Raw genomic sequence first — 18,836 nt, 5'->3', positions numbered from 1 at the left:
TATTTTTACATGTTGTAGAGCCATTTTTGGGAGCATTTCAAGTTGCTATACATCAATACAACCATTATAGCCCAGATTTTAATAATATGTCTGCATTAAGTGCATAGTAATTACATAAATTGCAAAAAAGATCAATAAACTACAAAAAAATTGAAAATTGTTTTTGTTTTTTTAACATATATTTCTAGTTAGAGAAATTTAAGAGGCTTATCCCTCAAAACTGTAAATACAAAAAAGTTGCACAAAATAGTTTCCCACCACGGGAAATTTATTTTGAGTGTCTTCATAGTTTTATTTTTGAAATACACCAATTTCTATACACTGCAGGAAAAACGAAAATAAATATTATAGGGCAAATTTGCAAAAAAGCAGCATATGCATCAAAATAAACTATTTCCAGCAGTGCAATATGAGTCCTAAGCATCCCAGAAATGACACAGAAAGTCATAAAGTCAAACATAACTTTTAAAAACACCAGTATAAGCTCATGAGGCCTTGATGGTAAAAAACTACATTTCCGCAAAAATGACGTCACTTCTGGTTTCGGGCAGGTCATGGTGGGCATGCGACAGTTCACGCTGATGGACGTAGGAAGTGTTATGAACAGCTGATCGGATCGGTAAAGCGTGTTTCTCGAATATTATGTTTTTGTTGCTGCAAGCGCTTTTTATGAAGCTTTTGCAAAGCCATATGTGGAAGGAAACTGTGACCTAGGACAAGTTGATGGCATGATGTAAGTACAACTCCTCCAGTTTCACATGCAAAGAAAATTATTGCGCTAGCTTACGTGGTTGCAGTGCTACTGGGATTTAAAAATAGTTACACAAAACGGAGCGTGCCCGCTCTGACCGGCTTTAAAGGGTTAAGTAATTTTAGGGTAAAATCTTGAATTTAGAATGTAATTTAGCCTAAAAGGCATATTTTAACGTTATATTATTTGAAGTTATGTGTTGCAATTCTGAAATCCCACAGGACATTAATGCACCAGATGATTTGGGTGATTTAACAAATTTAGAAACACGAGTTGAACCAAAGTTATTTTGAGGGGAACATTACTATTTGACATTCAAAATATGAAAATAACATAACTGTCATGGTTCCTGAGGCCTCTCAGGCTGGCCTGCCTTTTCTCTCCCTCTCTCCATTGCTTTTCTGTCTTTCTTGTTTTTCTGTCAGTATTTGTATGTGTATGCTTGGGGGTATTTTGTTTAATTTCCTTCAGGTGCTTTCTCCACATTCCTCCAGGTTCCTCACCCATTAGATCATATTTACCTATGGCTCATTGGCTAATCAGGCTGGTTACTTAAGACAGGACTAGATAGTTGTATGTATGGTCAAACCAAGCGCAGTACATGCGTTAGTGAGTACCCTGCAGCAACACCAAAGAAAGTCTGCTCACCTTTTGTTTCCAGGTAAAGGAGGTCTGAGAGAAGTTGTTGGACTATGACCTCAGAGACAGAAATATTGAGTTAATACAACTGTGATATACTGTGGAGCTGATCCATGCAACCCTGAGGTTATGTTGTAATAGTTCGTTTTGTGTTTTGCTGATGAAGAGCTGACCCTGAGGTATCTACACAGCAGCCATAATAAGAGCTCGAGTTAGAATTCTCTAAATACTGAGGAAAGGAGCTTCAATGCTTCAACAAACTGCAAAGATGATAATACAAACATTATTGTGATATAACTACACTTATGTGTGGTGACACATAATAAAAAATAAATAAATTCTGCTCTGTTATTATTGCACAATTGTAAATGTACTTTGAGAGTGCACCTGTACATTTTCAGCAGGTTCCTAAATAGAGGGTCAAGTCTTTCTACTAGAAGATCATATTCCGGTCAATGAATCACAGAATCGTATTACACAAGGCAATATTTTTTTTATTTCCATACAAAAAAAAGAATAAGAGGAAAGTAAAAGGGAACCATAATATAGACTAGGGCAGACCTTCCCAAAGTGTGGGGCCCACCCCCTAGGGAGGGCAGAGAGCCATTGCAGGAGGGGGCGTGGTATGAAAAGGAAAAAACACAACGACAACAATACTTGGACACTGCTATCATGGGGCGCCTACACAAACGCAAAGCAGGAGATGAAGCATAGCTGAATATGTTTCCAAACCAACTTCATTCTAAGCCAAAGACTAGAAAATATGGTGAAGCATATCTTCCCTTTGGCTTCACCTGCACAAGTGCCAAAGTAGTTCTCCCCTGCATAACTGCTTTTCCCTGCGTCGGGAGCACACACTGGGCTCTTCAAATCACGGACAAACAGTATCCCACATTCTTGATTTTTAGTTCACAAACACTTGTCGTAATGACTAACTACTCCTGACATTTTGGAGATGTTAGCTCTTTATACAGTAAAGTTACAGCGGGATACAAATAACATCAGGCTGATCCTGCCACAATTTGTTCCCCCTGTCTAAATCACGGACAAACAGTATCCCACAGCTGTTTATGTTTTTAAACCCATTTTGCACAGAGAGGCATTTTTGAAAAATGTATTGATAGCAATGTTGAGGGTAAAATAATTACACTGTGATGCCTCTACCTTTGTAAATAGAGGGACAGTAACTGCGTGTGTGTGTGTATGTAAGTGTGTAAAACCTGAAGACACAGACAAAATTAGTTAATTAATCTGACTATCTGCAATTCATCTCATGTAAACAATAACGTGGCGCACAGCGTGATGTGACAAAAGGCACATACCTTTGACGTTGTGTGATGAACTCTGTATTCCTCGTCCACACATAAACGCAAAAGAGGAGTTTTAAAAATCTCAGTTTTCGGTGATTCGAAACGCCGTTTACGCGTGGATGAAACAGCTGTGTTTTCAAAAGTAGGTGCGAACGTAGCGTAAAAGAGTTAGTAGTTTGTTTTCTTACTACCTGTAATTTTTTGCAGATTACTTGTATTTGCTCAATTGTTTGCTAAATGTTTGAGGTGTGAAATAAACCGCAATGGAGCAGAATATGGGTGTGCGTGGTTGGAGGATGTGTTAGTGCGTGTGCGTGTGTGTGTGTGTGTGCGCGCGCGGGGGGCGGCATTTTTCTTGTAAAACAAAGGGGGGCCTAGCAAAAAAAAGTTTGGGAACCACTGGACTGGGGTACAAAGTTAAAACACAAGTTTCTAGATTTATATAAAACAACATTAAAGAAACAAGGAAAAACATTTGAATTAAGACAGAAAATTAACTTCAACCATCATGAAATGTAAGATCAGGGTTTCTCTGATACAGTTGTAAGAATTAATGCTGAGAGTTCTTCCCTGGTCAATGCCCTGTTCCAGGAAGCATGTCCAATAAACTCTGAGTTTAAAAAACAAACTCTGAGATGATTAACTCTGTAAGCCTGAGTTTCCTGTTCCCGAACAGTTGATCAAAGTTCAATCAACTCTGAGTTAAGAGTGTGTGTGAGAAGAGAAAGAAAGGTATGGAGCTCAGATACCATAAATCACCATGAGTAAATTAAGAGCTGAACCTCCATTTTGATGGAGTAGTTTGAAAAATACCAACACGTGTCAGCGCTGAAAATAGTTATTTTAAAATAACAGGAGAGGAGAAATTCATTTTCTTGGTCTATTCTGTCATCATCATCATCGGATATTATAAAACTTCATGTAATGTATAGCTACAACTTTTTATACTTCCCATGGTCATTATTTACCCATGAATTAACATATATTACATTAAAATGATCTGAAGTTGAATTTGAAATCTATTCAGGGGTAACCCGATAGCAGCAAAATGACAGAAACTGAAGATAAAAATCGAGATAAACAGATCAGACACAGTTTACTGATGGACGTAGCATCAGATAGCAGCACACAGAGTCAAGTCATTTTATTAAATTACAAAAAATGTTTTTGCCACAATTTGACAATTTCATTTTTTAATGAAATCAAACATTTCAAGCCAGTATTTCATGCATTGATGGGCTGTAGCAACCTCTTTTTTTCTATTGAGATTTCCATAAAAGAAAACAGTAGAGGCAAACGTTATACGCTCGTTTTTAGTGTCATTTTTGTGGTGACCAGGTAGCAGGTATACCAACATCTTAACATCCTCATTTTGTTGTGTCATTTACAAACGCCGTCACGGGAATTTAGGCCACATTGCTATAACGACCCCACCCAGAGTAGGTGGTACTCCAGCGTAATGGAAAAAACACTGAAACCAAGTCGAGTCGAGCAGAGTGGGTACTAGTGAAAAAGGGCTATATGATACCCCAGTGAGATGGATTTGGGTTAGTGTGAATGAAAAATGTGTTTCATTTAAAGTCACAGACTTTAAATCTACCTTACCTTTAAATTTACCTTACCTTTAAAATTACCTTAATTTACCTTTCAAAACATTGTTTGAGATTATTATATGACTGAGTCCTGTGAGTCTGTGAAATTTCAGAATGAAATGTTCAAAACACAGACAGTCTACTGTGTGCATTTCAAACCTGACTTTAAAGTATAGCTAATCCTGTGCTCTATGGGTCTAAAACTTTAAAGAGGACAATGACGTACTACAAAAATACAATAATGTACTCAAAGTTGGCTCTGCTAAGTCAGAGTTGGAAATACAGAAACTAAATTAGTATATGCTACTATATGCTCTTATTCTCAGCTCTTAATAAATCTGCAATAATCGCTGTCCCAATCATGACATTTTTCACTGCACGATTATAAAATCAATCCCAAAAAAACAAAGTTACAAAGCAACATCTAACTGACAATTTGTAAGAACAAACTTCCAGCAGATTAATGTGCGTTGTTAACAACATTATGAAAGAGGAAATTAACTGGAGTGTCAGTTGGCAGGTTCAGGTGCAGCAAATGGGAGGAGTGACTATGAGTTTCTTACACAAATTCATAGTTTGTTTAAGAAAATCTGCTGAAATCTGTTAGGTTCAAAGAGTTTCTTAACCTGGTGAGTGACACCGAGTTAAAGTTAACTCTCTTTCTCTCCCTCATGTCAGGATTAGCAAACTTGCAGTTGTTAGTTAAACCTGCTTCCTGGAATAGAACCCACATAATACTGACCTGAATATGATTCATCTTTTCACTCAGGTGTTGCAGTGGTTTGACTTCTGCTCAGTGTGAGCTCGACAACCAACACTCTATTATGACTAACAGCTGTCCCACATGTTCTAAGCTTTAAACTTTTAATCAGTATGAATTCTCATGTGCTTCTTTAAGTGTGTCGTCTGGCTAAAGGTTTTCCCACACCTGCTACAGCAATGTGGTTTCTCACCTGTGTGAATTCTTGCATGAGACTTCATTCCTGATTTCTGATTGAATTTTTTCCCACAAGTGCTACAAGAATACGGCTTCTCGCCTGTGTGAGTTCTTACATGAGTTTCCAATGCTGATTTCTGACTGAAACTTTTTCCACAGATCCCACAAGAAAATGGTTTCTCACCTGTGTGAAATCTCATGTGTTTTATGAGTCCTGATGAGTCAGCAAATCTTTTCCCACAAGTTTTACAAAAATACGGCTTCTCACCTGTGTGAATTCTTACATGACGTTGCAGCTCTGAATTCTGATTAAATCTTTTCCCACAGGTGATACAAGGATACGGCTTTTCACCTGTATGAATTCTCACATGACGCTCCAAATGAGACTTCTGAACAAATCTTTTCCCGCAAGTGATACAAAGATATGGCTTCTCGCCTGTGTAACGTCTTATATGATTATCCAATGCTGATTTGTGGCTGAATCTTTTCCCACAGGTGCTACAAGAATATGGTTTCTCACCTGTGTGAACTCTAAGATGTGCACTCAGGTGGGATTGGAAGTAAAATGCTTTTCCACATGTGTCACATTTTAGAGACTTTTCCCTTGTGTCAGCAAGTCTGAGACGTCTCCTCCTCTTTAGTGCTATATTTCTAGCTGATCCTGAGACTACATGCTTGCTTTCTACTTCAGGACAGCTGTGAGAAAGGAGCTGCTCACTGTTTGATTCCAGTTCACTGTGGTAACTTTCCTGATAAACAAGGGTGTCCATGAAGGCATCAGCCTCCTGCTTCAGTCCAAGCTGCTGTCCTTCCTGACTGCCGCAGAGTTCCTCCTGTTCATTTTTAATCTGTGGAGGCTCTGGGTCGTCTTGGTCCAGACTAGAGTTCCTCTCCTGGTTACAGACCTGCTGACCTCTGACAACCTTCTCCTCATCACAGACATGCTGCTGTTGGAGGTCTGAATGGACAAATAAAGAAAAAAATAGTAGAAAAACAAAAATTTGAGAAGATATATTATAAGCTGAACCATTAGGAGAACTCTACATACTGAACATGTGGCTAATATAGAGCAGTGAAACTTAAAGTGAATGCACTGATTCAAATTGTTTTTTAGTTTTACACCCTTCAAAGATCAGCTTCGTGGATGTCTGTGATGCTGTATATGAAATATAAAGATGCTTGTGTGTTTTCTGTTAAATGAACGCGGATGTGTGGGTACAATTGTATCCTGCTAAGTAGAGGTGAGAATGACCACAGGCTTCATAATGCTATTTTTATTTACTTTTTGCAACATGAATATTGGATATTGCAATAACATGTATTACAGTTTAACACAGTTTTTCAACTGCGATGTATGTTCTCAAACCTTTTCAGTATCCGTTTTATTCCAAATAAACTCCTCTCACTACAGCTATTATTATTATTATTATTATTATTATTATTATTATTATTTTCTTTCAGCAAAATGAGATTGCCAAGATTACCAACACTGTTACTAAAAGCTGTTATAAATGCTGCCAGACAAAGTCTGTCTTCTATCAGTCTGTGATTGAATGGCGTCAAGTTGACAATTAACTGTGATATATCATTGAAAATCACATGCCTAATCACTGTCTATGCAGACAGCAATTCTTCTTATCCAGGGGAACACTAAGGCATCCTCAAGCCAGCTGTGAGATGTCATCTCTCCAGTGCGTCCTGGGTCTGCCCCAAGACCTCATTCTGGTGGGTCATGCCCAGCTCCTTTTGATGTGGAGGAGTAGCAGCGACTCTATACTAAGCCCCTCCTGGATGGCAAAACTCCTCACCCTATCTCTAGGAGAGAGGTCAGTGACCCTATGGAGAAAACTTATTTCTGCTTGCTTTTATTCGCAATCTCATCTTTTTTGTCAGTACCCAGAGCTCGTGACCATAGGTGAGGGAGGGACATAGAATGACTGTTTTACTGTACGTTCTGCATTTCTTTAGTCTCCCAATCTGTCAATCTCTCGCTTCCCTCATGAACAAGACCATGATATATGTATGAACTCTTCCACTTGGGCCAATAACTTGTGCTCACTCAGGCTGAGGACCATGGCCCCCAGATTTGGAGGTACTAATTTTCATTCTCACAATTTCACATTTGGTTGCGACCCACTCCAGTGACAGCTGGAGGCCACCATCTGATTAAGCCAACAGAACCCCATTATCTGCAAAAAGTGAGATTCTGAAGCGACCAAAGTGGAGGCCTTAAGCCAGCTGGCTATGCTTTTAAATTGTATCCATAATAATTCTGAACAGACTCGGTGACAAAGGGCAGCCCTGGTTTAGTCCAACATCTACCAGAAACGAGTCTGACTCATTACCAGGGGTGCAGATAACTGGTACGCATGTGTGACAAAAATTAAGAAAGCGTAGTGACACTTGTGTTACCAAGTGCCTTTGGCGTACTTGACCATGTCATTTAACCTTACACATTTTGCTTGTCACCACCTAAATGTCCAAAAAACAACAGACAATAAGTAGCTTCTTTGGTGTTTCGCCACCAGCTAAGAAATGCTAACCAGAGCCAGTGCTGAAGAAAATACTTTTTCAGAAAAGTTGCCACTGTGCACTAAAATGTGGTGAAAGATTTGCCTCTCTCATCTACATCTAAGAGACAAATCAGGTGCATTTTTAAAGGCCCAAAGAATTGTAACCATCCTTTATTTGACAAATGTGAAAAGGGCAAGGAGCACATGAATGTGGTGCGAGTCATTGCTAATAAACAAGCCATCCGAGAAGATATGTGCAGTTGCCCCCTTAACAGATGGCAAGACAAGCGAAATGACGAACAGAGGTAAGCCCTGTTTAATATTTTTCTCCTCGCTTCCACAAAGTTTAACACACACATCCTATGTCTTCATATCCTTCTTTATTGAAGCAGCTAGGTGTAAACGTCAGACGTGCATGTCATTCACTTGAAGGGGGCACACAGATCATGCAGAGCATTGCTCACACCATCAGCGGGGAGTTATGAGCCAAATTGGAGTCTGCTGAATTTGGATCTGAGGACATCACAAAAAACGAGAAGGAAATTGTTTACATTGTGTCCGTGTCCAACAACGGAGACTTTCTTGGACTGACTGCACTGGGTGCTGACCGAAAGACACAGGCCATAACAGATGATTTGTGAGACTTTTCCAGGACACAGGCTTGGATGACTGGACAACAAAGTTGGTCGTTGTGTGCACAGGCTGTCAACATGGGTATGTACAACAGCGTCGTGCTAAAACTCTGGCAACTTGCTGCAGTTGCACATACTGGAAAATTGCATAAAATCAGCTGAATACAACGTTCCTTACTGAGAGACATTTAATCGCTCTGTGGTCAAACTGCTGCAGTTTTTAATGCAAAAAGGTGGAGCAAAATACAAAACTGCACTGAAGAAGCTGCGTGACAAAAATGGGATCCCCTTTGTGAAACTGGGCGAGTTTCATAATATCAGGTGGCCTGCATGGACGCATGAAACTGTTAAAAATATTATCAATTGTTAGCCATTAAAATGCAACTGGCTACGAGTGACAACAGTGATTTGTAGCATACATGCTTAACATTGGCAGCATTTTAAAGACCACAACCATTAGGTTTCAGAGGGAAAAGCGGATCATTGGAGAATGTAAGGATGAACTCATCGTGGCCATTGGACAGTTTATCCTTCTGCTTGATAGTGATAGGCCACTATAGGGCACACACTGTTTCTAATGCTCATGCTGACAGACACAAGCAAAGTTACCCGGGGGTAAATCAGATACGACTTCCTCAAGTCATGCAATCATTTCTTAGTATTTGATCCTTCAACATGGCCTTAAGAAAGCAAGTACTCCACAGTTTCAGAAACACAACAGTTTGCAGGATTCTCAAGAAATACGAGGTCACCTTGCAGCTTGACAAAGACACTACTGTAACAGAATGGATGTGATTAAGGCAGGCAGGGAAACGCATGGGAGCCTCTTCTGTGTATGACTTGGTCCATCTCTTGGTCCTTACCTGAGTAGATCACTTGAAAAGTTATCTGCACCCCTGTTTATTACCAGCTAACAGGTGTGCAGGTCCCGTACAGCTTCTAACACGGGCCATTCATCCATATTCCTGAAGCAACCCCCTCAGGACTTTGAGCCGAGTCCCCTCAAGTGGTGCTTATTGACGACGACTCATTCAGACTGACTGCAACATGTTGGCAATCTGTCTGGAGAGTGTCTCTAAGCAAGAACACAGCTTTTACTTGCAAGGGTCCTACAACCTGTGTGAGAGTGACTGCAGTTAGCGCATGTTCAAGGTTTTCTGCATGTTCCAAAAACATCACATCTCTTTGTTTTTTCATTGATTTTTAGGAACGATGTACATCTCAACTTTGTTTCTGAAGATGCCTGAAAACAAGGAGTAAAGGCAACGTTACCCCAGTTGGGGCAGGGATAGCTACTCAGCTACCCCTTAGCTACCCTTGAGTAAGGTACCGTCTCTACAAATCCTTGATTCGCTGAGTGAACGGGTTAAATGCCGAGGACTAAACAATTTCCTACAGGATTAATACAGTATACATTAGGGGTGGGGGAAAAAATCGATACTGTGTAGTATCGTGATATTTTGTTTGCTAATAATGTATCGATACAGGGACAGCAGAAATCGATATGTTGTTACAAAAAAGGTTTTTGTGCTCTGACTTCAGAGCATGTTGATCCTTTTTCTGAGCAAGAATCCTGACATTCCTTACTGTCCAAATGTGTTTAACTTTTTTTTTGGCAGCAATAAACATGACAGTTTACTTATTTTAATTTAAGACATGTTTTATTTTAATTAAGTTTAAAACTTTTTTATTTAATGTAAAATTATATTTTGTTTTAATTTACTTTCAAATTCTTCAGTTGCTGAATGGGCTGCATAGTTTTCATAAATTGCATAGTTCAGAATAGCTATAATTGTACCAGATGGTTGCATTCAGTTAAGTTGGACTAGACTGTAATACAAACCGTTCAGTTTGTCAACAATAAAACTGACTGAAATGAGAGAAAGACTGAGTGCGAGACTTTGATATTAGATAAAATGAATATTGATAAAGTTTACCTTTATGTACAGAATCTGAATATCGCAAAATATTTTAAAAAATTGCAATAATATCGTATTGTGCGTTAAGTATTGTGATAATATCGTATCGTGGGATGTGTGGTGATTCCCACCTCTAGTATACATAGATTTAGAAAAGTAACAACCCTCTCTTGCCAAACAATGTTAGCTCATTATGTTTTTTGCCTTAAAAAAACAAAGTGGATGAAATAAAAATTGATTTCAACTAAATAGAGACAAAACTGAGATTCTCCTGTTTGGAAACAAAGATCCATGATTACAACTTAATTCACATCTTGAATCTATAGGGCACTGAAGACCTCAACCTGGTTGGAAAATTTTGGTGAAATCATAGATGAGGAATTTAGTTTCACTGACTGTATCACAAGGCTGTATCATGGATATAATTTCTGTCTTTTTTCTGTTGTTTTTGGTTTTAATTTAATCTTGTAAACCAACTTGAATAACTTATTTGTATTTGAGAGGTAATATACAAATACATTTCCCATAACAGAAAGAGATACATTCATGCCGCTTATTAAAGTTGGACCTTGAGGAAGAAAGGATGCCCAGGTATAAAATCTTCATGCAGAAGAGATAAGTGGTCCTTCCCAGTTCAAAAGACTGGATCTAAGGCTACGTTCACACTGCAGGTCTTAATGCTCAATTCCGATTTTTTTGATCAAATCCGATTTTTTTGTCTGCTTGTTCACGCTAAAAAAAAAAAAAGTGACATCAAACACGCTCTAGTGTGAACCCTCAAAGCGGCCAGCAAGCGCAAAAGAAGACGTCACACACAACACGCTCTGTTTAGACCCAGAGCAAAAGTATTGTTTGGCTGTTTCGGACTTTACGTTTCCCAATTTTGCTTTAAATTATAAAGTTATTGTGTTATTTACATATCGCCTAATAATGATCCTTATTGCTGTTTTAGAGGAGCGGTGCTTCAAAGGATAGTTGCAGATTTCTGTCAGAATCTGCAGATTATACAGTACAAATAAAATGTTCACGTTTCTCCAACATTGTCTTCCCAACAGTTTCTCTGGATGGGCAGGAAGCGTTCACAATGTCTTCTCCGGTGCTGATAATTGGTATCTGTCTCGTGTCAGTGACGTACAAGACGGATTTCATGCGACATGACCGTTCAAACAGCAGTCGCTTTCTAAAACATCAGATACGTATCGGATTCACAGCCACATATGAAAGTGACCCAGATCGGATTTGAAAATATGATTGGATATGGGTCGCAGAGGGTCAGAAAAGTCGGATTTGATGTGCTTTCGCCTGCAGTGTGAACGTAGCCATAGAGTTCACAGTTGGTAATTCCAGCAGAGACACCAGGGGCATCTGTTTAAAATGTGCTAAACAAATAAATTTCCCTTAACAGAAAGAGATGCATTCATGCTGCTTATTACAGTTGGACCTTCAATTCTTCCTGTGCCTCTAAAAATAAATGTAACTTTAAACTCCAATTAGGATCCTACATGACTCATATTCATTGTTATTACGACAATCAGTTTTACATACCTATTCTGTGTAACTTTATCTCAGGTTTGCAGATGGTCCCCAGCAGTCTAATCTGCTCTTCCCTGGACCAGACGATAATGCCTTCATCTTGCTTCAGTCCAAGCTGCTCTCCCTCCTGACTGCTGCAGAGCTCCTCCTGTTCCTCTTTAATCTGTGGAGGCTCTGGGTCCTCCTGGTCCAGACTGGAGTTCCTCCCCTCCTCTTCATTGCAGTCACGTTGTCGTGGGAAGTCTTAAGCAACAAAGAAGTACAGAGTCAAGGTCACAACTGTGATGAGTTTTCACAAATATTTTACAAATGTGTGTCAAAGCCTGAATAAATAGTGATAATTTAAACACACATTTTTACAGAGACAGTGAGCCAGGGCTCTAGACTAACTTTTTGCCATCGGCGCAGCAGTGCATCTTTAAAAACTTAGGCGCACTGGCACAAAAGTTAGGCGCACTCAAATATTTCAACCACTTAACACCGCAGTTTTACATGTGCACTTTTTGGGGGGGGAAGTTGCAGTCCATACAGACAATATTCATTTCTAAATTATTAACTAACAATCTTGTACTTAAAGTGCTTTGTCAATATTGTAGAAAATGTTAAACTTAATCATCATCTTGGCCTCCTCTGACGACCTGTTTGTTGCTGTCTGCTGCTGAACGGCAGTGGGGAGAGTGGACACTTGGGCAGTGCATTTTTTGCAGCATATAATGTGTTTTCTGGATACACTGTGCTTTTTCAGCGTTCAAAGACAGATGGCACCATGTCAGAGCTGGCTATGAACTTCAGATGGATCAGGCCTTAACTTAACAAAAAAGTTATCAATAGTTCTTTTCATCTTTTCTTATTACCCACAGCTACATCCACTTCTTTCGGGCCTCACTAGGGCTGCGTATTATCACTGATTTTTATGATCCATTGATTCAGGTTCTCAAAGTCCTGATTTGATTCAATTTAGCCTCAGACTGTCAGAAATATTATAATTCTGATCATTTATCAGTACTGATACATGTGACTTCATCAGAATTGTGAACATCACAGCAGATGCTTTTGTGTCAAAGTAACTGAGAATAAAACACAGAAAAACATGAAGGAGATTTTTCTGGCCTGGCTTTTTATAGCAGATAACCTTAAAAATATTCTGTAATTTTGCATAATTTTAAGAAGTTTAAATTTCTTCTGTATTGAACAGCAAAAATTAGGCTTTAAGTGATCGCACCACTGAAAATTTTGGTCGCATTTGCGACCACATTGCTCGCACTCTAGAGCCCTGGGAGCTCAGATCACACCATCACTGGTGTCACAGTTGTGTCAATCAGATTAAATAAAATGTGTAAATATTGAAAAAATATATAGTCTTGTGGTTTCTAGTCAATATGATATCAAGTTTGATTCAACAAGAAGAGGTTTAAATTCACAGCGGTGACCATGAACATGCACCAGTCCAACATAGTCCATCACTGGACACTGAACCACAGCACTGATAAATACCCAGTTTAACATCTTCTAGTAAAGCCACTGTATCTTCAATCGGACCCTGAGCACTTGTTTTCACTTAGGAGACACATTTAGACATCATACTTTGCTTCAGTGATTGTTTTCTTGCTTTTGCTGCAGATGTAAAGACATTATTTATAGAAGTATTTGTAACATGGACAGATTTTGTTCTGATACTTTGGAGAGTCTGTCACTGTGTGTGTTCACTTTGAGGCTGTTATAAAAAATAAATGGAATAAACAGTTGGTGTGGACGCTCATCTTCATCAATGTTAGTCAGCAGACAGTTTTCACACTGTCTCATTAAGAGTGTGTGTGCTCTTCCTCAACTATCACCGTTTGCTCCTCTGAATTCATCACCAAAGTAACAGCTGCCTGCTCTCAGCTAACATCAGCTTAGAGAAATCCTGGAGATGCTGATAAACTTTCAGATTTATCACCAATCAACTAAATACCGAAGAATCTGAGCTTGAACAGCACAGAGTTAAAAACATGTCCATACCTATGATGTGTGAGTTTCTGTCGGGTTTCCGGCTGATATCCAGCAGTCTGTGCTGACGGTTGATCTCCTCCTCATACTGGACGATGGTTTTTTGAACCTCTGAGAAGATTTCTTCACAAACAGCAGTTAGTCTCTCCCTGATGAACTCTCTCAGATACTGAGCTGAACTCATCGCTGCTTCCGCTGAGGCTGAGCGGATCGATACAAGCATCGACACCGGTATCAGATGGATATTAACGTCATAAGATCAGTACTTTAGTTTGTGTTTTTCCTCTAAGTTCAATCAGCTTTATCAAACAGCGGCCATGTTGCGGACGTACTTCTCGCTCCACCCAGGTCCGCCGTGAGTTTGCGCTCGTGCGTCACGTGACTCAGGGAGCCACGCCGATTTGTTGAATGGTAATGCCGCGTTCCAGATGCCTCGGATCTCGGGAGTTACGTCACTCCTGAGTGAGAGCATTCAGATAAAACAGAATCAGTTTAGCAAGGTAGAGCCATTCCAGTGTCGATAGCAGTAAGACCTGATACTTATTTGTTGTGCTTAAAAACACATTCAGTGATAGAGCCTGTTCACTTCTCTGCGTATGACTAATTGAACGAGTTGCAGAGCAGATTGAAAGTTTACAGTTCTAATTTTGTTCACATTCAGTCCCGCCTTCTTGGATTGTTAAATCGTTTATGTTGGTCTACTCTGACTTTCCAAGTGTGAAATCCGATGTAAGGGGCCCTCCACAACACATTTCCGACAGAGAACTCGGGATTTCCGACTTTAAACCTATGCACCATGTCCATTATTATTATTTATTCATCAACAACGGCGGCTCGTGAGTTGTGTCTGCATCCTTCAAATGTCTATTTCGGAAGTGAATTATTAAGTAAGGGATTCCATGTCACTCAGTTATCTAGTTAGTATAAATGTAGCGAAGGGTAAAGCGAGGCTTTGTGAAACACTGTTTCCATTCAACATTAAAAACACGAAACTGTGAATGTAATGAACTGTGTGTTTCAGTAATAATATTTTCCAATGTTGTGTTAACCTAAATGACAGCCACACACACACATACACACTTTGTGGATTTGAATGTCACCTACTTTTAGGTAGGTTAAGCGTAGACCTTAGTAACCTGCTTATGCTTAGGTAAAGTGAATAACAGAAAATTAAGTAAAAATGAATACATTTGTCATATGCAATTTTTTTTTTCAAAAACATTTTTTGGGGGTTGAGCTATTCTACAGTATCTACCTCTACAGTGACATCGGCAGTAGGGTACTCTGGGTTTGGCCTTATTGTTTGTTATTGTTACTGAAAGAACAAACAAATATATTATATATATATTCATGGTTGCAGTTTTCAAAAAGAATGTTATTATTAAGCTTCATTGCAGCACATCAGGCATGACTCATTTGCAGTAGACATTTAAAAATTTGTAACAACTCAAGGATTCAAATTCTTGTGACATTTTTAAAGATTAGACCTCAAAGACATTGCATTTACTTTGAAGATCATAAACGTCAGGGGCAAAAAGTGGTTAAATGGGTTGATCTAGCCTTCAGATTTGTGTCACCAGATGTTTGCACCTCAACCCCACCAGGGCCCTATTTCAGGAAGCTGGTTTAGTGCAAACTCTGAGTAAGTATACCCTGAGTTAACGAAAACTCTGGGTTTTCGGTTTCACAAAGCGAGTTTAGATTAATCCTGAGTGAGTCACTATGACGACACACTCCGTGAAGCTAACCTGCCCCCTAGCAGGTTTACTTCAACTAACCCTGACTTTCTCCGCCTCTGTGTCGGAAACCTGAGTGTAGGAAGTGTCAGACATGGCGTGCCCCTTCCTTGAAGAGCCAGTAGATGTTGAAGCCCAAATTCTCCGCAGAGCTCTCCGCCGGGAGAGAGTGATCAGAGCGCGTTTGGACATTTTATCATTTCCTGATGATTTTCTGTGTGAACGTTACCGTTTTTCAGCACAATCTATAATTTATTTGAATAACATCCTCAGGCCTAATATTGCTCATGTGACACATCGTGGACATCCTCTCAGTTCTGTACATATTATTTGTATTGCACTTCGGTTTTTCTGTATAATATTGGTGACGCTGAGCACGTTTCCAAGGCTACCGTCTGTCGGGCAGTCAGGAATGTTACAGTTGCACTGAAACGTCTCCTGTACTCGTTTGTGGTGTTCCCATTATCACAAATGTGGAAGCCAACTGCTCAGCCTCTGTGGGTGGTGGTGGTGGTGGAGGACCCCCACCTGTTTTTCGGGCCTCCGCTTTTTTTCTAGTGGCCATAACGGCTTTCTAGTGGCCATAAACCGGCTTCCTGAAATAGGGCCCAGATCTGTGAAATGTGTGTGGATTTGTTTGAAAGTGTTCCAAACTTGAAAATTTTTTATTAGCTTATTAAAACCTTATTTACTTTTTGAATTGTATTTTAGATTTTTATAGTAGAGATTATTTGAATATAGAACTTTTTATCTTTTCACGATGAATTAGTACATTTTGAATTTTTTCTTTTTTACCAAGTGCAATAATCACAATATTGTTTTAACATGTTTTTATCTTTTCCCTATTCACCACACTTCCTCAGTATTTTTGTGTGTTTTTGATATCAATTGTATTATAAAAAATGATGATGACTCAAATTCTTGATACTTTTCAAAAGTCCAGACCTCTAAGATGTTCCGTTTAGGGTCATATGTGATCAAGAAAACCAACAATCTTCTCTGTCTATTTGACTTTAATCAACTCTGCAGTAGCTCCAGCAGAGAAATAAAGACAAATAATAATAATAATAATAATAATAATAATAATAATAATAATAATAATAATGGATTGGATTTATATAGCGCTTTTCAAGGCACCCGAAGCGCTTTACAATGCCACTATTCATTCACTCTCACATTCACACACTGGTGGAGGCAAGCTACGGTTGTAGCCACAGCTGCCCTGGGGCAGACTGACAGAAGCGAGGCTGCCATATCGCTCCATCGGCCCCTCTGGCCAACACCAGTAGGCAGTAGGGTAAAGGGTCTTGCCCAAGGACACAACGACCAGGACAGGGAGCCTGGGAATCGAACCGGCGACCTTCCGATTACAGATGCGCTTCCCAACCCCCTGAGCCACGGTCGCCCAAAGTCCAGCATAGAGCGGCTGAGTGAATGTGGTCTGGACTCTGTGGAGGAGAGTCATGGTTTCAGAGACGCTGTAGAAAGACAGAATACCTGCTCTGTGATCCAGGTACACTCCTACTCTGGAGGACCGAGGACCTGAGAGGGGAGTTTGGACTTTGTTGTGATAGAATGAATAACTGGTGTTTTCACAAAGTAATGCCCAAGATTTGTCATTCTATCCAAATACACATTAATTTATACTCCCTGCTCTTTTGATATTCTTGTATGAGACTGCTACTTCTATCCCTCTCCCTCTCCACTCCACCTCCCAGTAGCAACGTCCAGTCAGACTCTCTCTACTCAGGACTTGATCATAAAAGGTGAATCTGTCTGGATGATCAGAATAAGACTGTTGTTGTTTCAACTGTGTTGCTTTTCTGTCCCCTTTAGATAATAACAGATGTGTGTTTGCTGTGTTTGGATCCAGTGTGATTTCACATGAATATTTTAAGAATCCAGCTCTGGTCTTTGGCTCTGCTGGTGACAGTAAAACATCCTCTTCAGTGACTGTCAGTGAGATGTTTGTCCATTCCTCTCTCAGAATGTCCTGTAGTTTATCTCTGGTCTCTGACACAGCTGCTGTCACATCCTCAAAGTAGCTCAGAGGACGAATATTGATGCTGGATGAGTGTGTAGACTCACTGAGTGCTGACAGTGAGGGGTAGTTGTGTAGAAACTGGTTGTGATCCTCTGTGTGTGAGAGCTGCTCCAGCTCACCGTCTTTCCTCTTCAGCTCAGCGATCTCCTGCTCCAGCTTCTCCTGAAGCTCTTTGACTCGACTCACTTCAGTTTCCTGCTGGGATCTGACCTGCTGCTTCACATCAGAGCTTCTTTTCTGGATGAGACGGATCAGCTCAGTGAACATCTTCTCACTGTCCTCCAGTGTTTTATCAGCAGAGCCATTGATGGCCTCCACCTCCTGTTGAAGCAGCTTCACATCTTTCTCTCGCTCCTGGATTCTCTGCTGGATGTTTAGTCGTCTCACCTCGAGCTCCTTCTGCTTCTCAGTCCTTTCTGCTGCAGCTGGGACTGTTTCATGGCCTTTATGTTCATCCATTGTGCAGAGATAACAGATACTCTGCTGATCAGTACGACAGAAAATCTTCATCACCTCATCATGACGAGAGCAGATGTTCTCCTGGAGCTTCTTGGAGGGGGCCACCAGCTTGTGTTTCTTAAACTGAACTACATCATAGTGAGGTTGGAGGTGTTTCTCACAGTAAGAAATTAAACAGACTAAACAGGACTTGATGGCTTTCAGCTTCCTCCCAGTGCAGACATCACAGGCCACATCTTCAGGTCCAGCATAGCAGTGATCAGCTGGAGCAGCTTGGAGTCCAGTCTTCTTCAGCTGCTCCACTAAAGCTGCAAACATGACGTTTTTCTCCACGACAGGCCTCGGTGTGAAAGTCTTCCTGCACTGAGGGCAGCTGTGGATTCCCTTCCTGTCCTCTTCATCCCAGAAACTTTTAATACAGTTCCTGCAGTAGCTGTGTCCACAGGCTGTAGTCACCGGATCCTTCAGTAGATCCAAACAGATGGAACAAGAGAAGGTTTCTCGGTCCAGCTGAACTCCTTTCTGTGCCATTTCTCCTCTCAGTGTCAGTGAGTTGTGTGAGTTTCTCTTCCTTATAACTGAAACTAGTCTGAGCTCTGATCTCAATAACATGTTTCTGCAGTGAATGGAGCCTGTCAACTCTTACACGTCACCACATGTTGGTTACACCCATCTTCAAAGTGCAAATCTGAAGGGGAGGGAATGAGGAAACACGTGGACAGAGAGGAGGTGCTGTGTGCCCTTAAGGTCCCACAGTGACCCAAGGGTCCCCCGACACAAAC

The 18,836-nt window shown here is 40.2% G+C and overlaps 2 protein-coding genes across 2 annotated transcripts; both read right to left on the bottom strand.

Moving 5' to 3' along the window:
* Positions 1–1,863: 1,863 nt before the first annotated feature.
* LOC147334882 (uncharacterized) lies at positions 1,864–14,148 on the bottom strand. Its single transcript, XM_086286940.1, has 3 exons — positions 13,828–14,148; positions 11,839–12,069; positions 1,864–6,187 (listed from the first exon to the last, which is right to left on the bottom strand). Exons 1-3 carry the CDS (start codon positions 14,036–14,038, stop codon positions 5,157–5,159), a joined length of 1,473 nt encoding a protein of 490 aa, XP_086143066.1. The 5' UTR covers positions 14,039–14,148; the 3' UTR covers positions 1,864–5,156.
* A 2,406-nt stretch (positions 14,149–16,554) lies between these two features.
* LOC147334881 (tripartite motif-containing protein 16-like) lies at positions 16,555–18,585 on the bottom strand. The gene is given in 2 exon segments (XM_086286903.1): positions 16,555–16,598; positions 16,956–18,585. Coding segments are annotated over 2 exon segments (1,674 nt in total).
* Between the last annotated feature and the right edge of the window lie 251 nt (positions 18,586–18,836).

The sequence above is a fragment of the Aulonocara sp. 'chitande type north' Nkhata Bay genome, linkage group LG3 (assembly GCF_057382095.1).
Source record: "Aulonocara sp. 'chitande type north' Nkhata Bay isolate Kocher_YH1m ecotype deep benthic linkage group LG3, A_spYH_male_GT1.1, whole genome shotgun sequence".
In the NCBI taxonomy this organism is placed as follows: domain Eukaryota; kingdom Metazoa; phylum Chordata; class Actinopteri; order Cichliformes; family Cichlidae; genus Aulonocara; species Aulonocara sp. 'chitande type north' Nkhata Bay.
The sequence above is the reverse complement of the archived record's forward strand: the minus strand, read 5'-3'. Positions and strand labels throughout refer to the sequence as shown.

What these genes read in the sequence shown, in the direction of transcription:
- LOC147334882 (XM_086286940.1), bottom strand. Translation starts at nt 14,038, where the DNA reads ATGCTTGTATCGATCCGCTCAGCCTCAGCGGAAGCAGCGATGAGTTCA. An exon ending in CAGAAACTCACACATCATAG is followed by an intron (nt 12,070 to 13,827) that starts GTATGGACATGT and finishes TTGTTGCTTAAG; the next exon opens with ACTTCCCACGACAACGTGAC. An exon ending in GATAAAGTTACACAGAATAG is followed by an intron (nt 6,188 to 11,838) that starts GTATGTAAAACT and finishes TTGTCCATTCAG; the next exon opens with ACCTCCAACAGCAGCATGTC.